The sequence below is a fragment of the Cheilinus undulatus genome, linkage group 14 (assembly GCF_018320785.1).
Source record: "Cheilinus undulatus linkage group 14, ASM1832078v1, whole genome shotgun sequence".
Lineage (NCBI taxonomy): Eukaryota > Metazoa > Chordata > Actinopteri > Labriformes > Labridae > Cheilinus > Cheilinus undulatus.
The window spans coordinates 22,231,429-22,247,998 of NC_054878.1; the positions used below are offsets into that span (position 1 = coordinate 22,231,429).

Below are 16,570 nucleotides of genomic sequence, written 5' to 3' on the forward strand. Positions count from 1 at the left end.
TGCTGAATGTGATTGGTCAGATTTTGCCTCTAGTCAACTGCTCATCAAATGTCTTCTTTTATTTCTTATTTCACCCACTAAAGACATAAACCTCATAATTTAACTATTTGTCTGCTAGACATGGGATTACCATTTATTGTCTGTTAAGACTCCTGGACTCTGTAGGGGGTCCAAGGTGATAATAATCCCCTCTGACTCCTCCTGATTGGCCATGCCGGCACCTACAAGCAACCTTGCACAGCAGCTGCCTTCCAGTGCTGCTCTGTGTTCCCAGCTCTAGCATAAGTTTTAGCGCAGTCTGCACTGAGCTGTCAAGTACAAGAGTTCTCTCCTTCCTTTGACATTAGCCGAACAGGAGGACCCCTTGGGTATCAGAATAAAAGATGCATGACTCTTCATCTGCCACTAGAAGGACGATGCGAACCCTGTTCCCATCCTAAAGATGAATCTTAGCGCCACACAATTTTTAACTTGCTGGAACTGAGGAAGGGACCAACGTTATAATAGTTTGGGGTTTTCATTAGTTTTTTTTTTTTATTTCATTTTCACTTCATGTGTTCAACTTTAGTTTAGTTTCAATTAGTTTCTACTGCTGGTTTGTTCGTTTAGTTTAATTTTATTTGCAGAAATGCTTCTTATTAGTTTAGTTTTAATTAGTTTTAGTTTTTTTGGATACATGTCAGGGCTGGGTGAACATCATATATCTTTAAAAACACATTAAAACAGGCTACTCTTCACTTATGATTTTATTTATTTATTTAAAGATGATGTCTGAATACAACTCCAGACATATAATGTGAGGACGCTTATTCTGGTCACTCACTGAGTGTGAATCAGTCAGTGCAGTGTCAGGTGTGTGGAGCTGATTGCCACTGATTGTGGCCAGGTGTGGCAAGCTTATATATACTCCTTGGTTGCAGCACTCTGTGCTGACTCATTATCTCACCACCAAAGATAGTGAGGACATCTCCTTGTGTTTTCTTGTGTGTTTGTGATGTGAAGAGTTTGCAGAGCTTTTTTGAGAATCTTTTCTGGGTGGTTATTGTTGATATCATTACTAGCTGTTTCAAGAGAGCTGTGTGGCAGTACTGAGTGTCTTTACTCAGTAATTTTGGTTTCTCTTTTCATACCAGCCTGGTGGCTTTTGTATTTTATTTTAGGAGAGTTTCTCCTTCTCCCTACCTGTTTTAATTTATGGTCAGCTGCATGGCAGTGGTGGATTAGTTTCTGGGTTTTATTCTGACAGGGAGCTTTTCGGTTATTTGCATATAAGCATTTAGCTTTGTTTTCAATCCCCTTTCCCGATTGATCGCTCGCAGTTTTAGTGGTTATCCTGTTAGGATAACTTTCAGAAACCCTTGGTCTGCAATTGTGTCCCAAACCCCCTCCTTATGACATATAACTACCAAAGTGTGAGGTCTTAACCAATCAATTCAGGCAATTTTACATTCCCTAGACTTGGGTGTAGGTGCCAGTCAGTCTGGTTGTCTCAAAGACTAAAACTAAAGATATTTTGTCTCTATTTTGATTTTATTTAGTTAATTTTGTAAGCACACTATACAGTTTTAGTTAGTTTTCATTTTTTGGTGAAGCTTAGTTTTATCTAGTTTAAGTTCTTTTTTATTTTTAAATGAATTCTAGATTTAAAAGAGATCTTGTTTGTGATTATTTACCGTAATTTCCGGACTATAAGCCGCTACTTTTTTTCCCATGCTTTGAACCCTGCGGCCTATACAACGATGCGGCTAATCTATGGATTTTTACATAGATTAGTTACAGCTAACGGCCACTAGGGGACCTTTTAAATCTATGGATTTTACAGGTTACGGTCCCCCACCTTTAAACTCTATGGGCTCTATGGCCGGTCCACGTCCCCCAACTTTAAGCGGCGAGCTCCAGCAGGAAATGCTGGAGGCCGGAAAAGAGTGAGACAGGCAGTTCGCGTGAACAACGAAAGCAAAAGTGGAACCAAATGCAGTACGAGAGACAGAACAAGAGCAAGACAGACATTACGAGAGCGAGACAGTTTGCGCAAAGGAAGTTTTCATGCACAAACCCTCATTAGGGAAAACAAACAAAGAAATGCATATGATGCAGCTTTTAAGTTAAAGGCAGTCGATCTGGCTGTCAAAGAAGGAAATAGAGCTGCTGCACGTACCCTTGGCATCAGTAAATCAATGGTGAGACATTGGAGACGCCAGCATGAAGAACTGGCTCAATGCAAAAAGACGAAAAAGCTTTCAGAGGTAATAAAAGCAGATGGCCCGAACTTGATGACTTTCTTGAAGATTGGCTGAACACACAGAGAACAGACAGCCGAGGTGTTTCCACCGTGCCACCATTCCACCTGCGGCTTATAGCCCAGTGCGGCTTGTATATGTACACATTTGGTTTTTCCCCTAAATTTAGCTGGTGTGGCTTATATTCAGGTGCGCTTAATAGTCCGGAAATTACGGTAATTCTGTAATAATCTACTGTTTGAGAAGATCAGTGTATGGTCTTACATCTTCAATTTATTTAGATAGCAATATTAGTTTAATAATAATAATAATAATAATAATAATGGTAATTAATTTATTTTTATTATTATTATTATTATTATTATTATTATTATTATTATATATAAATCTCAACTCTTTGACTGATTTTTGCTCCCTTTTGGTTGCTGTTCCCTGTTTCCAGGATGGTGCCCTTTAAGTTATCAATCTTGATTACGAATTTTTTTTATTAATATTATTACATATAATGTAAGTTAACCAAAATCTAGTAGTAAAACATCAACATCCATAGGCTAGGAAGCTAAAAACCTTCCTCAGATCCACCTGTCAGCATCAACAATATAGCAGCCACTATCATTGAGCTTCATAACACCTTAGAACAAGTGACTCACATCACTGAGACACGTGTTCAAGTCTCAAACCAGATTTTCCAAGTTGCAAGAATATGGCCTGTCTAAACCAGGTGCTTCCTCCACTTAGTCTGTAGTACAATTCTTATCAAGTAGAACCCAAGGTTAGTCTTTACTGCGCTCTCTCTGGTATTCTGCCATGACTTTGAGAAACAAGCTTACAGCCATGCTCCAGGTCATGGTCACACTTGAGGCTCAAACCTTGCAGCATTTCAGTGGACAGCATGTCAATAATCCCTGAACAACAACACCTAAGAGTACTACCTGAATGATCTGACCTAACCTGTGTGTGGATACAGCATGATACAAACACCCACTGAATGCTGGAAATTCTAATCAGCATGCAAAGAATATTCAAAACAAATCATAGCCAGATACATGCTTATAGTAAAAGTTCGATGTAATTGAACTTCTTAAGTGTGCAGGGGATTTGTTGTAGGATTAGTTGGTGCTGAAAAAAGAAGTAAAATAATTTCAAATAACAAACAAACTGCTGAGGAGAAGCTGCAGTAGTGAAGTGAAGAGTGGGAATTTTAAGGTGGTAGACTGACTGTAGTTACAACATTGTTTAAATTGATATAACTTTCATGCCATGAGGTCCTTGGAAGGTTAGAGTGACAGTACATGGTTTAGGCTGAACATAGAAGCATTTATGTTCAAATTAAGAAAAAGATTTTGCTTCTTTGAGTATTTTTCTGACCGAAAAACTCAACGTCCTGTTTTTATTAGAATGGCAACATCAGGGGCGCCAGTAGTCGAGTGGTTAAGGCGCGCACCATGTACGCAGGCAACCCTGGTTCGAATCCAACCCGTGGCACTATTCCCTGCATGTCTATCCCCACTCTCTTCTCTGTTTCCGACTCTATCCACTGTCCTCTCTCTAATAAAGGCACGAAAAAGCCCAAAAATAAATCTTAAAAAAAAAAAAAAAAAAAAAAAGAATGGCAACATCATCAACCAGGAGCTGCAAAGACTTTTCCAGCTGACAGCGATGCCAATACCTGATCTAATTCAAACTTTTACTTTGCCAGAGGAGTTCAACAGATGTACAATCAGAAGGAACTGCTCCAGAATTCAAAGGTGTCCTCTGTGTCTCTGAGGATTCCTCATTATACTCAAAGCAGAGCATGTCTGGAGGATGAGACAGAAGGGAAGATGCCAGACTACGAATATTTATTTCTTATCGCGAGCAAACACCAATCTGCAAAAAAAAAAAAAAAAAAAAAAAAAAAAAGAAAAGAAAAAAAAAAAAACAGGCAGCTGCTGGCGGCAGGTACCTGCTTAAATGAGGAGCTTGGAGGTGTGTTATTTGAAATGTCAAACGTGATGTTTATTTGGATCAGCTGACTGAAGTGGAATGCATTTTTGTGCCCTGCCTCAGGTACTCCAAGCTTTGTTTATTCTACCTGAATTCATTAAGACACTCTAATTGTAACAGAAAAATTCAGTTAAACTTTCCACAAAGTAGTTCAAATAACATTCAAAGCTTAAAAAGGAACATGAACTAGAAACGTGTATGATTTCTGAGAAACATGTCAACATCTTCTGTGGTGACTGACAAGTCCTTTAAATGCTTTAATAGCTGTCATTAAATAGTCAATAAAACCAGGGCTGAAATCCACGTCCCTAAAGGCTGTCAGAGTACATCTATAAAGGCATACGCACAGAGAGAACAGCTGACGATGGTGGTGTTTAGCAGGGCATTGATTCTCCTAAAGCGTTCATTCTGTGTTAATAGGACCGTTTCAGGGACACTCTGCCTCCATCATCCATCTTGTCCTCTTCCATCTATCTGCTCAGTCCTCCCATCAGCCCTCCACCCCTCCCCAGTCACAGATTCTGTGGTTATTTCTCTATTTAATGACCTTCCTCAACACTCAGTTGTTTGTAACACTTAACAAAGAATGCGTTACACTTACAAATACTTACAAATTACCCACGTATCATATCTACTCTTTTGTTGTGTTAAAAAAATTAAACATTCAAAATGAAAAAAAGAAAATGCAAGTACAAGTGCCTTTACATGCGGAAAAAAAAAAATGTCATTCAGTCTTACAGTGATTTTTGAGATGGCATTTATAATATTTAATGTTTTTTTCATAACTCTTGTTACAGTTTAGCTGAAATTCTCATTTATTTGCAAGTCTGATCTAGATCACATTCAATAATTTAACAAGTTCTTTCTCGGCCCACACTATGCCCTTACACCAGTTCTCATTGAATTTCCTAAAGGACTGCTTTTAATATTCCTGCAGACCAACAGTGCAACTAACACATTAATTAGTCTTGGTAATGAAGTACTCGCTGTACTTTTCTAATATCAGGGTTTTAACATTTTTACTAACTCCGAGGCCCCCTACACAGAACTGATTTTACCTTCTATCAAAGTCCATTATGTTCTCTGGTTGTCTGCCCAGCAAATATCTGGAATAGAATGTGTATAGAATATTTCAAAAATGCATTGATGGATTTTTTCCAAACTTTGCACCAATGTATTAATGGCCCAGCAGCTGCAGGCAAGCCTCACATCACCGAGTCCAATGCCAAGTGTCGGATGGAGTGGCATAAAGCACGCTGACACTAGTCTGTGGAGAAGTGGGAATGTGTTCTATGGAGTGACATAAAACACTCAGCATTCGCCAAACCCAGACACACCCATCTGACTGTGGCAGTCAGATGGGTCCATATTAAAATACATTTGAATACAATGGCATTACAGTCCCTGTTGGTGTAGTAGTCAGGTGACCAAATACATTTGTCCATATAGCACATGTTTACACTAACTCAAGGATGAAATGATCATACTTTAGAAGTCAAAGGCCAGGGAAATTAGGCTTCACTTTCATTCCTTGCTTGCAACATTTCTACAAATCACACTACCACAGAAAACAGCAACTAGAATCCTTGCAGAGGCATCTTACAGCCAGCCAATAGGTCTTCCTCATTTTATTTTTTAAAATACTAGCAGAATAGAGCAATTCTGATGAAAAAATTGATGTGATGGTCAATGGCAGAACTGGGTAACATGATTGCAGCAAAGAAAACCAGGGAGTCTAAAGACAGTGATCCTTGGCCTCATATTGAGTGCAGTGATGTTTTGCTCCTGAGGCCTGAAGCCATCATATTTTATGTTCTATTGATAGGGCAACTTAGCTGCCAGGCCCCACTGAAAGCTTTTCGTGAACAGGTTTAAATTTTAGTTTCAAGGGAAAACCTTAAAGCAACAATGTTTTATGTCAAAAGGTCCACATGAATCAGCGCAGCAACAGTGTAATGGCAATTTTTGTAAACACATTTAAATGTCACTCATGTAGTAGGAGTCAAACTGTTGCTAACTTCAAATGCATGTTCACAACTACATCATATTGCTCACTGATACTCTCGCTTCATTCTCCATTTACTTAAGTCTAGAGATTTTATATTTCCTGACAATATCTAAGACTTAGTACATCCAAACAAAAAACAAGTTAAAAACACTATCAATAACATCAAGCCTGATGTTCCTGCTAACACCACAAAAGTCTTATTTTTTTTGCCACCTGTGCATCCTGGCCTCTATAATCAAATAACTCCAGTCAGACCAAAACACTGACTAAATATTCATACAAATAAACCAATTAACAAACACAATAAGCAATGTAAGCTTCTTCATTAAAGATTCAGTTTCCAATCAATTATTTTCATAATGAAAGTCACCTCTTTCTCATGAAAAAAGATATTCATTTGAATAAAATTAACACTTCTTTAACCTACCAGGAGGCGCGGGTGGAAAGTAACTAATTACTTAAAATTTTGACTTTATTCTCAAAATTTTGACTTTAATATTGAAAATGAATTTCAACTTCACTCTCAAAAACTTTAACTTTATTTCAAACATTTTAACTTCTTCCATGAAAGCTTGACTTTACTCTTGAAGTGTACGGCATTATTTTTCCTTCACTCATGTCCCTTATCCTCAAAACAGATGTTATAATCACAGCTTAAAATAAACAGCCTAGTAGGAAATCTGTATGTTCTTTTTATAGTACATTCAGGAAAAATCACATCACACTTGAGTAGTAATCAGTACTTTGATGAATGATCTACTTTTTACTTTTACCTAAGTAGATTTATTAGCCAGTTATCTTACTTCTACCTCACGCTCTTGGATGTTTAACCATTATACTGGTTTTAAAAATCAATATGTAATTTTGCTGTTTGACAAAATAATTACAAAAAAACTCTTCTGTATCCATCCACTGACTTATACTTTTCAATAACCTTTTCTCTGAGTTGCTTTGAGTGTTCTTTTGGCCTTCATGGTTTAATGACAGCCAGGAATACTGATTAACCAGGGACTGGACCTTCCAGACACAGGTGTCTTTACACTACAATCCCTTGAGAATCATTCAGTGCACTCAGGAGATCCTCATTTCACTAATTGTGAGACTATTAGCACCAATTAGCTGGACCGCTGTTGAATGAGGTCAGTCATTTTAAAGGAGGTGAATATTTATGCAGTCACTTATTTAAGTGGCATTATGTTGTAGAAAACAGCTTTCGCTTTGAAATTAAAGATGTTTTTTTGTCAAAAAAGCCCAATTATTGACCATGATTGATTTATGACATTTACTAAAGGGGAAAACATCCAAGGAGGTTAATACTTTTTCAGGCACTGTAAGCTATTTTTAACCAAAGTAGCACTTTAACTTGATTACAATAGTCTGGTACTTTTTCCACCTCTGCTAAAAAGTAGGTGTAATATCTGTCTTATAACTCAAGCCTACATTAAAAACTGTTGCAGCCGGTACAACTACTTAAATGTTAGTAAAGTGGGAATTTCATTGCAAGTAAGAACTTAACTTCAAACTATGCTACATCTGAATCTATGCATAGCTGGTGTAACCCATATCTGAACTCTCTAAATATTGATATGACTACAGGAAGTCTGTGATTGGAGCTGTATCCTTATAGCAGCCATCTGCTCTCCTTTACAACGGTGTGTTATCGAGGGGTGGCAGACAGTTGTTATGAGTAACTGGCTAGTCAGGATTAAATATTTTACTGAGCTGTGGAATAAAAAACATTTAATATGCCCTACTCTCTCAGAACTTCTATCTTAGGCCACAGCTCTGCAGCCCAGCTGCTGCTGCTGTGACTTAACAGTCAGCATGTGAAAAATGAAATAAATGTATTTCCTTACAAGGATCAATGAAACTTTAAATTCCATCTCACTCTGTGCATCTTTTCCTTTAAGCTTTCTCTGGTCTGCTCTATTTATATCAGTCCCTGCATCCCTTCATCCGTTAAATCAATACGTACATTGCAGATGCTTCTAGTCAAGATTATAGGATGAATATTCTTTTTTACACATTTGTCATGATCTTCAGATCTTGGTGGAAACTCACACACATGGCAGCTGAGAAGGTACAGGTTGTAATTTATCGTTAAGTGGAGGCCATAAACCATTTCCTTATATCAGAGAGCGACGGGGGGGATATTTATCACACATGCACATATGTGCACACAAGTACTCACAGTCCTAGTGCCACACACATCTGAAAGTCTGCTGAAAAAGCATTCTATTAAAACAAGGAAAGGTGCAGAGCTAGTCAGATCACCAGCTATGAAGTCAAGGAGCAAATAAATTGTGGAAATAGATTCTGACACACGCCTCTCTCCTCTCTACCACTAAAACACAAATGCACACACAAATTCCGGATGTTTGGTTTACTCTTTTAGGGATCAAGTTTGGTTCTGCCATTTTTCAGACAGTGGCTTTATTCCTGTTCACTTTTTCCTGAACTGTTTTCAGATATTAAAACAGGAGAACAAGAGCAACAAAATATAGGGGTATATCAGACATTGCACTATGACAGGATAAATATTGCAAACTGATAAAAAGTCAAAAGTGATGACAACTAAAAAACTAAGGGTAACATGAGATGAAAAATGCTAAGAGAGGTTTTATTACTGTATTATTTCTGTGTGTATGTGTTTGTGTGCATGTACCCGCTATCTGTGAAGAGAAACTCGAGGTGAGTCATGTAGACCTCCCACAGAGGAACACTGTAGCGCTTCGCCAGAGACAGAGCGATCCTGTACACGCCATCATCCAGAGTCCTGATCACACACAGAAACACACATTTAGAGAGGATAGGAGTTATGATCAGGTCTTATCACACTGAAGCAGATGGAGATGAAACTCCCACTCACATTCATAAAAGTGGAATAAAAAAAAATGCAGATCAAATAAAGCAAACCTTTGCAATGACATTACAAACCCACAGCATGAAGAAATAAATCTTATGGCACGTACTCTGTGAGGCCAAGGATGGTCTCCTTCTTGTAGTCAGAGTCGGAGCTGAAGCGCTGGACGTCCACGCCGCGGCCCAACCCCTGTAACACCTGAGCCTGGGTAAAGTCTGTCAGACGCTCGTTGTAGACCTGCAGCTGGCCAATAAGCTTCTGCAGCTCCTCTGGCCAATCAGAATACGCAGACACATGCTGTGTAACCAATCGGATCAGTTCCTTTGGGTCAGCCTGTTAAAAGGGGGATATTATTTCTATTACTCACAAATAGGTGCTTTATTAATGGCGATATAGCCTCAGAGTACAAAAGTGGACAAAGTGCGCTTCCTCATTTGAGGCTCATCACAGCTGATTATGAGTCTAGAAAATCCTGAAGAGTTTGGTGTCAAAAGGATTATTTACTACTCCTTTCTGATTTGGAGCCTTTCTTTATTCAGGATATTGGAATATCAAACACATTCAAGGTCAGGCTCAAGGTCAGGCTGCCTCTAATATATAGTGCTGTGAAAAAGTATTTGCCCCCTTTCTGGGTCCTGAGTTTTTAGCATATTTATCACACTTAAATGTTTCAGATCATTAAACCAATTTTTAATTCCACAAAGACAACCCAAGTAAATACAAAATGCAGTGTCTGAATGATTAGTTAATTTTTTAGGGGGGGGGGGCCCTATCTGGCCCTATGTCAAAAAGTAATTGACCCCTGACTTGGCCACTCCAAAACCTTAATTTTGTTTTTCTTGAGCCATTCAGAAGTGGACTTGCTGGTATGTTTTGGGCTGCTGTCCTGCTGAATGACGCAAGAGCGCTTGAGCTTAACGGGCATGAACTGATGGCCAGATGTTGGCCTTCAGGATTTTTTGGTAGCTAGCAGAATTCATTGTTCCATCAATCACAGCAAGTGGTCCAGGTCCTGAAGCAGCAAAGCAGCCCCAGACCATCACACTGCCACCACCATGTTTGACTGTTGGCATGATGTTTCACTCCAGATGTAACAGGCCGCACACCTTCCAAAAAGTTCAACTTTTGTCTCGTCAGTCCACTGAATATTTCTCCAAAAGTCTTGAGGATCATCAAGATGTTTTTAGTCAAATGTGAGACGAGCCTTTGTATTCAGCAGTGGTTTTGGCCTTGGAACTATCCCATGGATGCCATTTTTGCCCAGTGTCTTTCTTATGGTTGAGTCATGAACACTGACCTTAACTGAGGCCAGTGAGGCCTGCAGTTCCTTGGATGTCTTTCTGTGTTCTTTTGTGACCTCCTGGATGAGTCGTTGTTGCACTCTTGGTGTAATTTTGGTTGGCCGACCACTCCTGGGTCATTGTTCCCAGTTTTTTGCGTTTGTGGATAATGGCTCTGACCGTGGTTTGCTGGAGTCCCAAAGCCTTTGAAATGGCTTTGTAAGCTTTTCCCAACTGATAGATTTTTTAATCACTTCATTTCTCATTTGTTCTTGAATTTCTTTGGATTGTGGCATGATGTGGTTCTTTTCTGAGATCTTGTAGCCTTCTTCACTTTTTCTGACAGCTTCCATTTTAGTGATTTCTTGATTCAACAAATCTGGCGGTAATCAGGCCTGGGTGTGGCCAGTGAAATTAAACTCAGCTTTCCAAGAACTGTGGTTAATCACAGTTAACTCGTGATTTGACAAAAGGAGGGGCAATTACTTTTTCATACAGGGGCCGGATAGGATGGATTTTTTCACCCCTTAAAAAAATAATCATTCAGACACTGCAGTTTGTATTTACTTGGGTTGTCTTTGTGAGATATAAAAATTGGTTTGATGATCCGAAACATTTAAGTGTGATAAATATGCAAAAAACTCAGGAATCAGAAAGGGGGCAAATACTTTTTCACAGCACTGTATAACAACTTGTAGGGGCAGAGCATCTGGCAGTAGTCACAAAAGGAAAAAGTATCAAATGAAACATTTTGAAAAATGCTTTATTTGCCATGTAGTTGAAAAACATTACATTTCCCAAGTTCTAACTTCACTGTTGTGCTACTGGCTTTACTGCTTTATTATCCTACTTTATTCCTCACAACTAGTCAAGGTTGAATTACAGTTTTTATGTTACTTTTGCACTGGTAAATGGAAAACAGTAGTATGTGCCATTTTACTTATGATTATTTTTCTCTCTTTATCTGGATTCCTTTGTCTCTCATCAGGTTTTATAGCCTCAAAAAGGAGAATATAACGGAATAGACACGGCATAGAAAATCACTGTGATGACAATAATGACAGGATTTTAGAGAACGATATCTTCAATGTACGTCAAGTCGCTGACTCTTATCAGTGCTGAATTCACACACTTAATTTCCTTTCCATTAAAGCATTTATCAAACCAACCATAAAGAGCTGGATCTTGTCTGCTTGATCTATTGTCTTTTCTATTTTTGCTCTTATTGATTCAAAATGTAGTGTTACCAAAAGTACACAGCACGGTTCAAGCCAGGTTTGACCAAATGTTAACTGCCCTGAAGGCTTATCTTTAAACTAAGTGACATGTTGTGCTCAGCCTGCACTGAGTGACGGCTAAAACTTCATAGCTCTTTCACCACTTTGCCACGAAGATCTAATGAGGTTATTGTCAGAAATAGCTGTAATTTCCTGAAACATCTGTGGATAAAAGTAGAGGCGGACAAAATAACCTGCCACTACCTTTCCAGCTTCCAGAAAGAAATTGACCGCTGCACCTGAGTTAAATCAGGCTAACTCAATGGGTATATGTTTTCCTACATGGTGAGAGAATATGAGTAAATGCACGAGGAAGCTTTATTGTTACTGTTATTTAAGCCTATGGGGAATGTGAATGTGGATACACAGTTATGACTGAGAGTGTAGAAGGTGGAAGTTGTATCTCGCTGATCACCTCTGTCCTAATTAAACGAGCTCCTCGATTTGGTTTTTGGCGTCTTATTTTCTGTCGGCCAGCAGGATAAGATGGTGTATTTGTTCATCTTATTTGCATAAGGTAATTATGGCTGCTGGAAACGTGAGAGCATGAAAACCAAGGTGTTTCTGTCTCTGTATCTCTTCCTTCTCTGCCTTGGATGTGCAACATTGGATGTGGCCTCAGTGGAAGTCAATGTAGCAGATTCACAGTTCAAAAGAGGGGTAGCAGGGGAGTGGGGAGAAGAGATAGAAAGTGTGACCATTAAAGGTGTAAAAAGTACAGACAGGAAGTCAAAAGGGGCAGGAAATGAGCCATTAGAGAAGAGAGGTAGGATGGCATTTGTTAATGCTGGCATCACTTTGGACTCTATTTCCAGATGAGGAAGAATGAAACACAAAGTGGAAAGCAGAGAGAGAGAGAGAGAGAGAGAGAGAGAGAAGAAAGTCTGCTGGCTCTGTGATGGACAGGCCTATGTTTGAAGAGATTTATTGAAATAAGGCTTTCATGATGAAATACTGTTTGCATTCTCTCTCTGGCTCTCTCTGTCATTCATCTACAATACTTTGTCCTTTCGGCTATGTGGATAATATCCTCCCTCTCGCCTCCTAAAACTTGAATCCCTCATATTCTTTATCCCTTCCCTCTCACTTCTTAAGAATCTCTGCAATCCTTTTTCTTTCTAATAAGTCGTCCTTGCAATCCTGTTTCAAATCAAGCAAAGACAGCACTAATTCCTCCATTTTTTCCTATCTAATTACTTGCTTTTTCAAAACACAAAGCGTCTTAAAAAAGCCTCTTAAAGTCTTTCTTCAAAGTAGAGGATGTATAAACTGTATGCTAAGTATAATTGCATAAGGTAGTGTGTGATGTTACACAGCTGGGAGGAAGCCAACTCTCTCAAACTCCCCCTTTTTAGATATTTTTCACGGCTGCCACAGGCTCTTTTCTCCCAGCTCCCCTCCTTCCTGTGATGCTGCTTAAGAGGGAACAGAGTAAAAATTTTAAAAGTCGATGCCTCTGTCTCAAATCTCCTCAGCCACGCTTTGCTCTCTCATTTTCAGCCTTAATTTCCCATGTTATTATATTTCAGTCACAAGCCTGAACCCATCCAAAATATAATGTTTTTCCTTGTCCAGGCTGACTGCTTAAATATGTGAAATATATATTACAAATGCTCTGAGCAAGTTGGTATTGCTGTTACCATTAACTAAATGACAATGGCTATGAATATGTTGTGTATGAATATGAATCATCAGAGAGATACATTATGTCATTATGTAAAGCCCAATTCAGAGCAAAGATTCACAACACAAAGAGGCTGTTTCAGATCACAGCAGGGGATAGATGCAGCTGTGTGAACAGCACCGTTGAAGCTCTAGTCAGGCTGGCTCATGGTGTTGCCTGTGATTCAGTTTATCTAAATGCCAAAGGCTAGTTTAAGGATATTGCAAGCAAATAAATGTGAAATGTGATCAAATTTTTTTAAAGCAAATAAACACTAACAAATACTAGTTTAAAGTAGAATATTGTGTTAGATTATATAATGCTGTACATTTTCAATTTGATACAATACAATAGATACGATCTGATACGATACAATACGATGTTTTGATATGATACAATTTGATATGATACAATATGATTTGATACAATAAGATGTATGATACCATACAGCACAATATAAAGGATTTGATACAATAAGACACAATTATTTATGATACAATAGACACAATATGGTACAACTTGATACAACACAATTAGGGATTGGAAGTGATAGGATTTATTTGAAATAATGATGCCATAATCGATTCTGTTTATTAATTAAATTCTTAATTGATTCCCTCCTTTGAATTTTCTTTTTGGAAAAAGTAGACTCTATAGGTTTTTAATGTTGACTCAAATTTTATTGAGTCTCTTTCTCTCTGAACACTGAACAAGATGTATGCCACCTTCAGTGAGTCAATGACAAGCACACTTCAGCTACTGGCTATAATAAACAGTTAAATGTTAATCATTAAGTGTAGGGGAGGAGAGCATGCCAAATCACTGAAAAAGAAGGGATGGGAAAATGTTTAAGCAAATTTATATTTACAAAACAAAAACAGAAAATAATTAAATTTGCAACAGAAGGAATGAATGAATTATTGAACACAAGCTAAATCAAAACTATGGGGCAGGCATGGGTCTTTGGACAGAGAGACATTCGTAAGCCACAGAAACCTACTATGGGGCTGTCACAATAAACATAAAGCTAGTCTCTGGATCCTAGATATCTGGATGTATGAAAATAAACTAAATTCTTAACAGTTCTTGTGCAAAAAAATGCACGCCTTGCAAGAAATCACTTTTCAAAAAATGATGCGCATTGGGCTGTTCCCCTCTTTTTTGAGAAATGAAGCCATACTTTCAAAGTTTGAACCTGTTTCTGTGACTATTCGCCATCTTTACTTCCTCGACTTTTATGTTCTTGCTCACTTCGCTGACTGCTGACCAAATGGATCTAAAAGATTTTTTCTGTATAGTTATATAGCAGTTAAACTCACAACCTAAACTTCTTAATGTGGCACAGGCAAAAGTTAGCATAACATGAAAGTTATTTCTTCACTTGGTAGGAAAACATTGCTCCTCTGGCTGTGCTACTCTGATTGATCTACCTGCTATTTAATCTTGAAGGATTGGATCCACAACATTTGTTTATCAGACATTGTGCTATCTGTCATTCCCACAGTCTGAGCAGAGACAGGAGAGAAAGCTTAAAGGAGTTCTGCATGTTTTGCTTAGAAGACTGTACAATCAGATCTTGTTCCATTTGGGTGTTTGACTTGTGAGTGAGAATGTTGTGTTTCTTATTTTGTTGACCTTCCACCAAGCTGTCAGAGTTGTTGCGATTGCAGGGGTTTTGAAACAGTTGTGTTTTTTGATTGTGGTACTGATAAACAGAAGATCTCTGATTGAAATGTCTTGGCAGTCTGCCTGTTCTATATCTAGCCAGGGGTGATAGTGATAGATTGAGTGGATCCATTTGGTGAGGTATTGTAAGTGATTGGATAGGTAGTAATGATGGAAATTTGGTGCTTCTAGGCCTCCTTGTTGTTTTGACTGTTGTAGTGTGGTTAGTTTTATCCTGGGTTTTTTATTTTTTCCAATAGAATGATGTTATTGTTGTGTCCAGTGTGTTAAACCATTTTGATGTGGGTTAGATGGGGATCATTGTGAATAAATAATTAATTTTTGGCAGTATTATCATTTCTATTGTGGCAATGCGTCCTATAATTGAAATCGGTAGTGTCATCCATCGGTTTAAGTCGTCCTGTATTGTTTTTAAAAGTGGGGTGAAATTCAGATGAAACAACTCTGACAGAGTTTTGAGAGAATTTTATGCCTAAGTATGTGATATTGCCAGTAGTAGGTGGTAATTGGGGTATGTGTGATGTAATAAGGGATGTATCTCCATCTATTGTGAGGGTTGTGGATTTGTTCCAGTTTATCGTGTAGTCTGTAAGTAATAAGTTCTCTGATTGAATTGTTGGGATTTTGTATGAACAGGAGTATGTTATCTGCATATAAACTGATTTTGTGAGTTATGTTTGTAGTGTGGATACCAGTGATATTGTTATTTTGATGGATTGCTGCGGCTAGTGGTTCAATGAAAAGTGCGAATAGTGATGGTGATAGTGGACATCCTTGTCTAGTACCTCTGCAAAGTGTGAAGTGTGGTGAGATGAGGTTGTTTGTAATAACTGCTGCTTTTGGTCAGTTGTAGAGTGTTTTTATCCATTGAATAAATGACTGTCCGAAACCAAATTTTTCAAGTGTTTTTATGAGAAATGTCCAGTTTACCTTGTCAAATGCTTTTTCTGTGTCTAAAGAGATGCAGAAAAAGCATTTGACTGCGTTATGTTGGCTATGGTGAGAAGAGTGGATGAGATTGAATAGGCAGCGTGTGCTGTTTGATGAGTGTCTGCCTCTAATGAATCCTGTTTGATCTGGGTGAATGAGAGATGGGACGACTGATTCGATTCGAGTTGTTAGTGCTTTGCCGATTATTTTGATATCTGTGTTAATACGTGAAATGGGCCTTTAACTTGAGCAGTGAGTTGGGTCTTTGTTTGTTTTGAGAAATACTAAAATTAGTGCTGTGTTCACGTGGTATTAAATTGACTGATTGCTCTTAATTTCATCTGCCATTCTAACAAAAAGTGGTGATATTGTTTTCCAGAAATGTTAATAAAATTCAGTAGGGTATCCGTCAAGTCCAGGGGCTTTATTGTTTGTCATGGTCTGCAGTGCTTTTTCATATTCCGTGGGAGTAAGTGGAGCGTCTAAGATGTCTGCCTGTTCTTTTGTTAATGATGGTTGTGTGATATTATTTAGAAAACTGTCTATTTCTTTCTGATCCTTTTCTTTACTGTTGCTGAATAAGTTGTAGTAATATTGTCTGAATGTGTTATGCTTTGTGGGTCATTGGTGATGTTTC

The 16,570-nt window shown here is 38.2% G+C and overlaps 1 protein-coding gene across 1 annotated transcript in view; it reads right to left on the reverse strand.

Annotated features, from left to right (window-relative positions):
* nbas (NBAS subunit of NRZ tethering complex) overlaps positions 1-16,570 on the reverse strand; it is a 313,145-nt gene that overhangs the window by 124,943 nt on the left and 171,632 nt on the right. Inside the window, exons 42-43 of the mRNA XM_041805537.1 lie at positions 9,207-9,430; positions 8,900-9,010 (exon numbers count right to left, since the gene is read on the reverse strand). Of these exons, the coding sequence (XP_041661471.1) occupies positions 8,900-9,010; positions 9,207-9,430 (335 nt within the window). The remainder of the gene's footprint in view (positions 1-8,899; positions 9,011-9,206; positions 9,431-16,570) is intronic.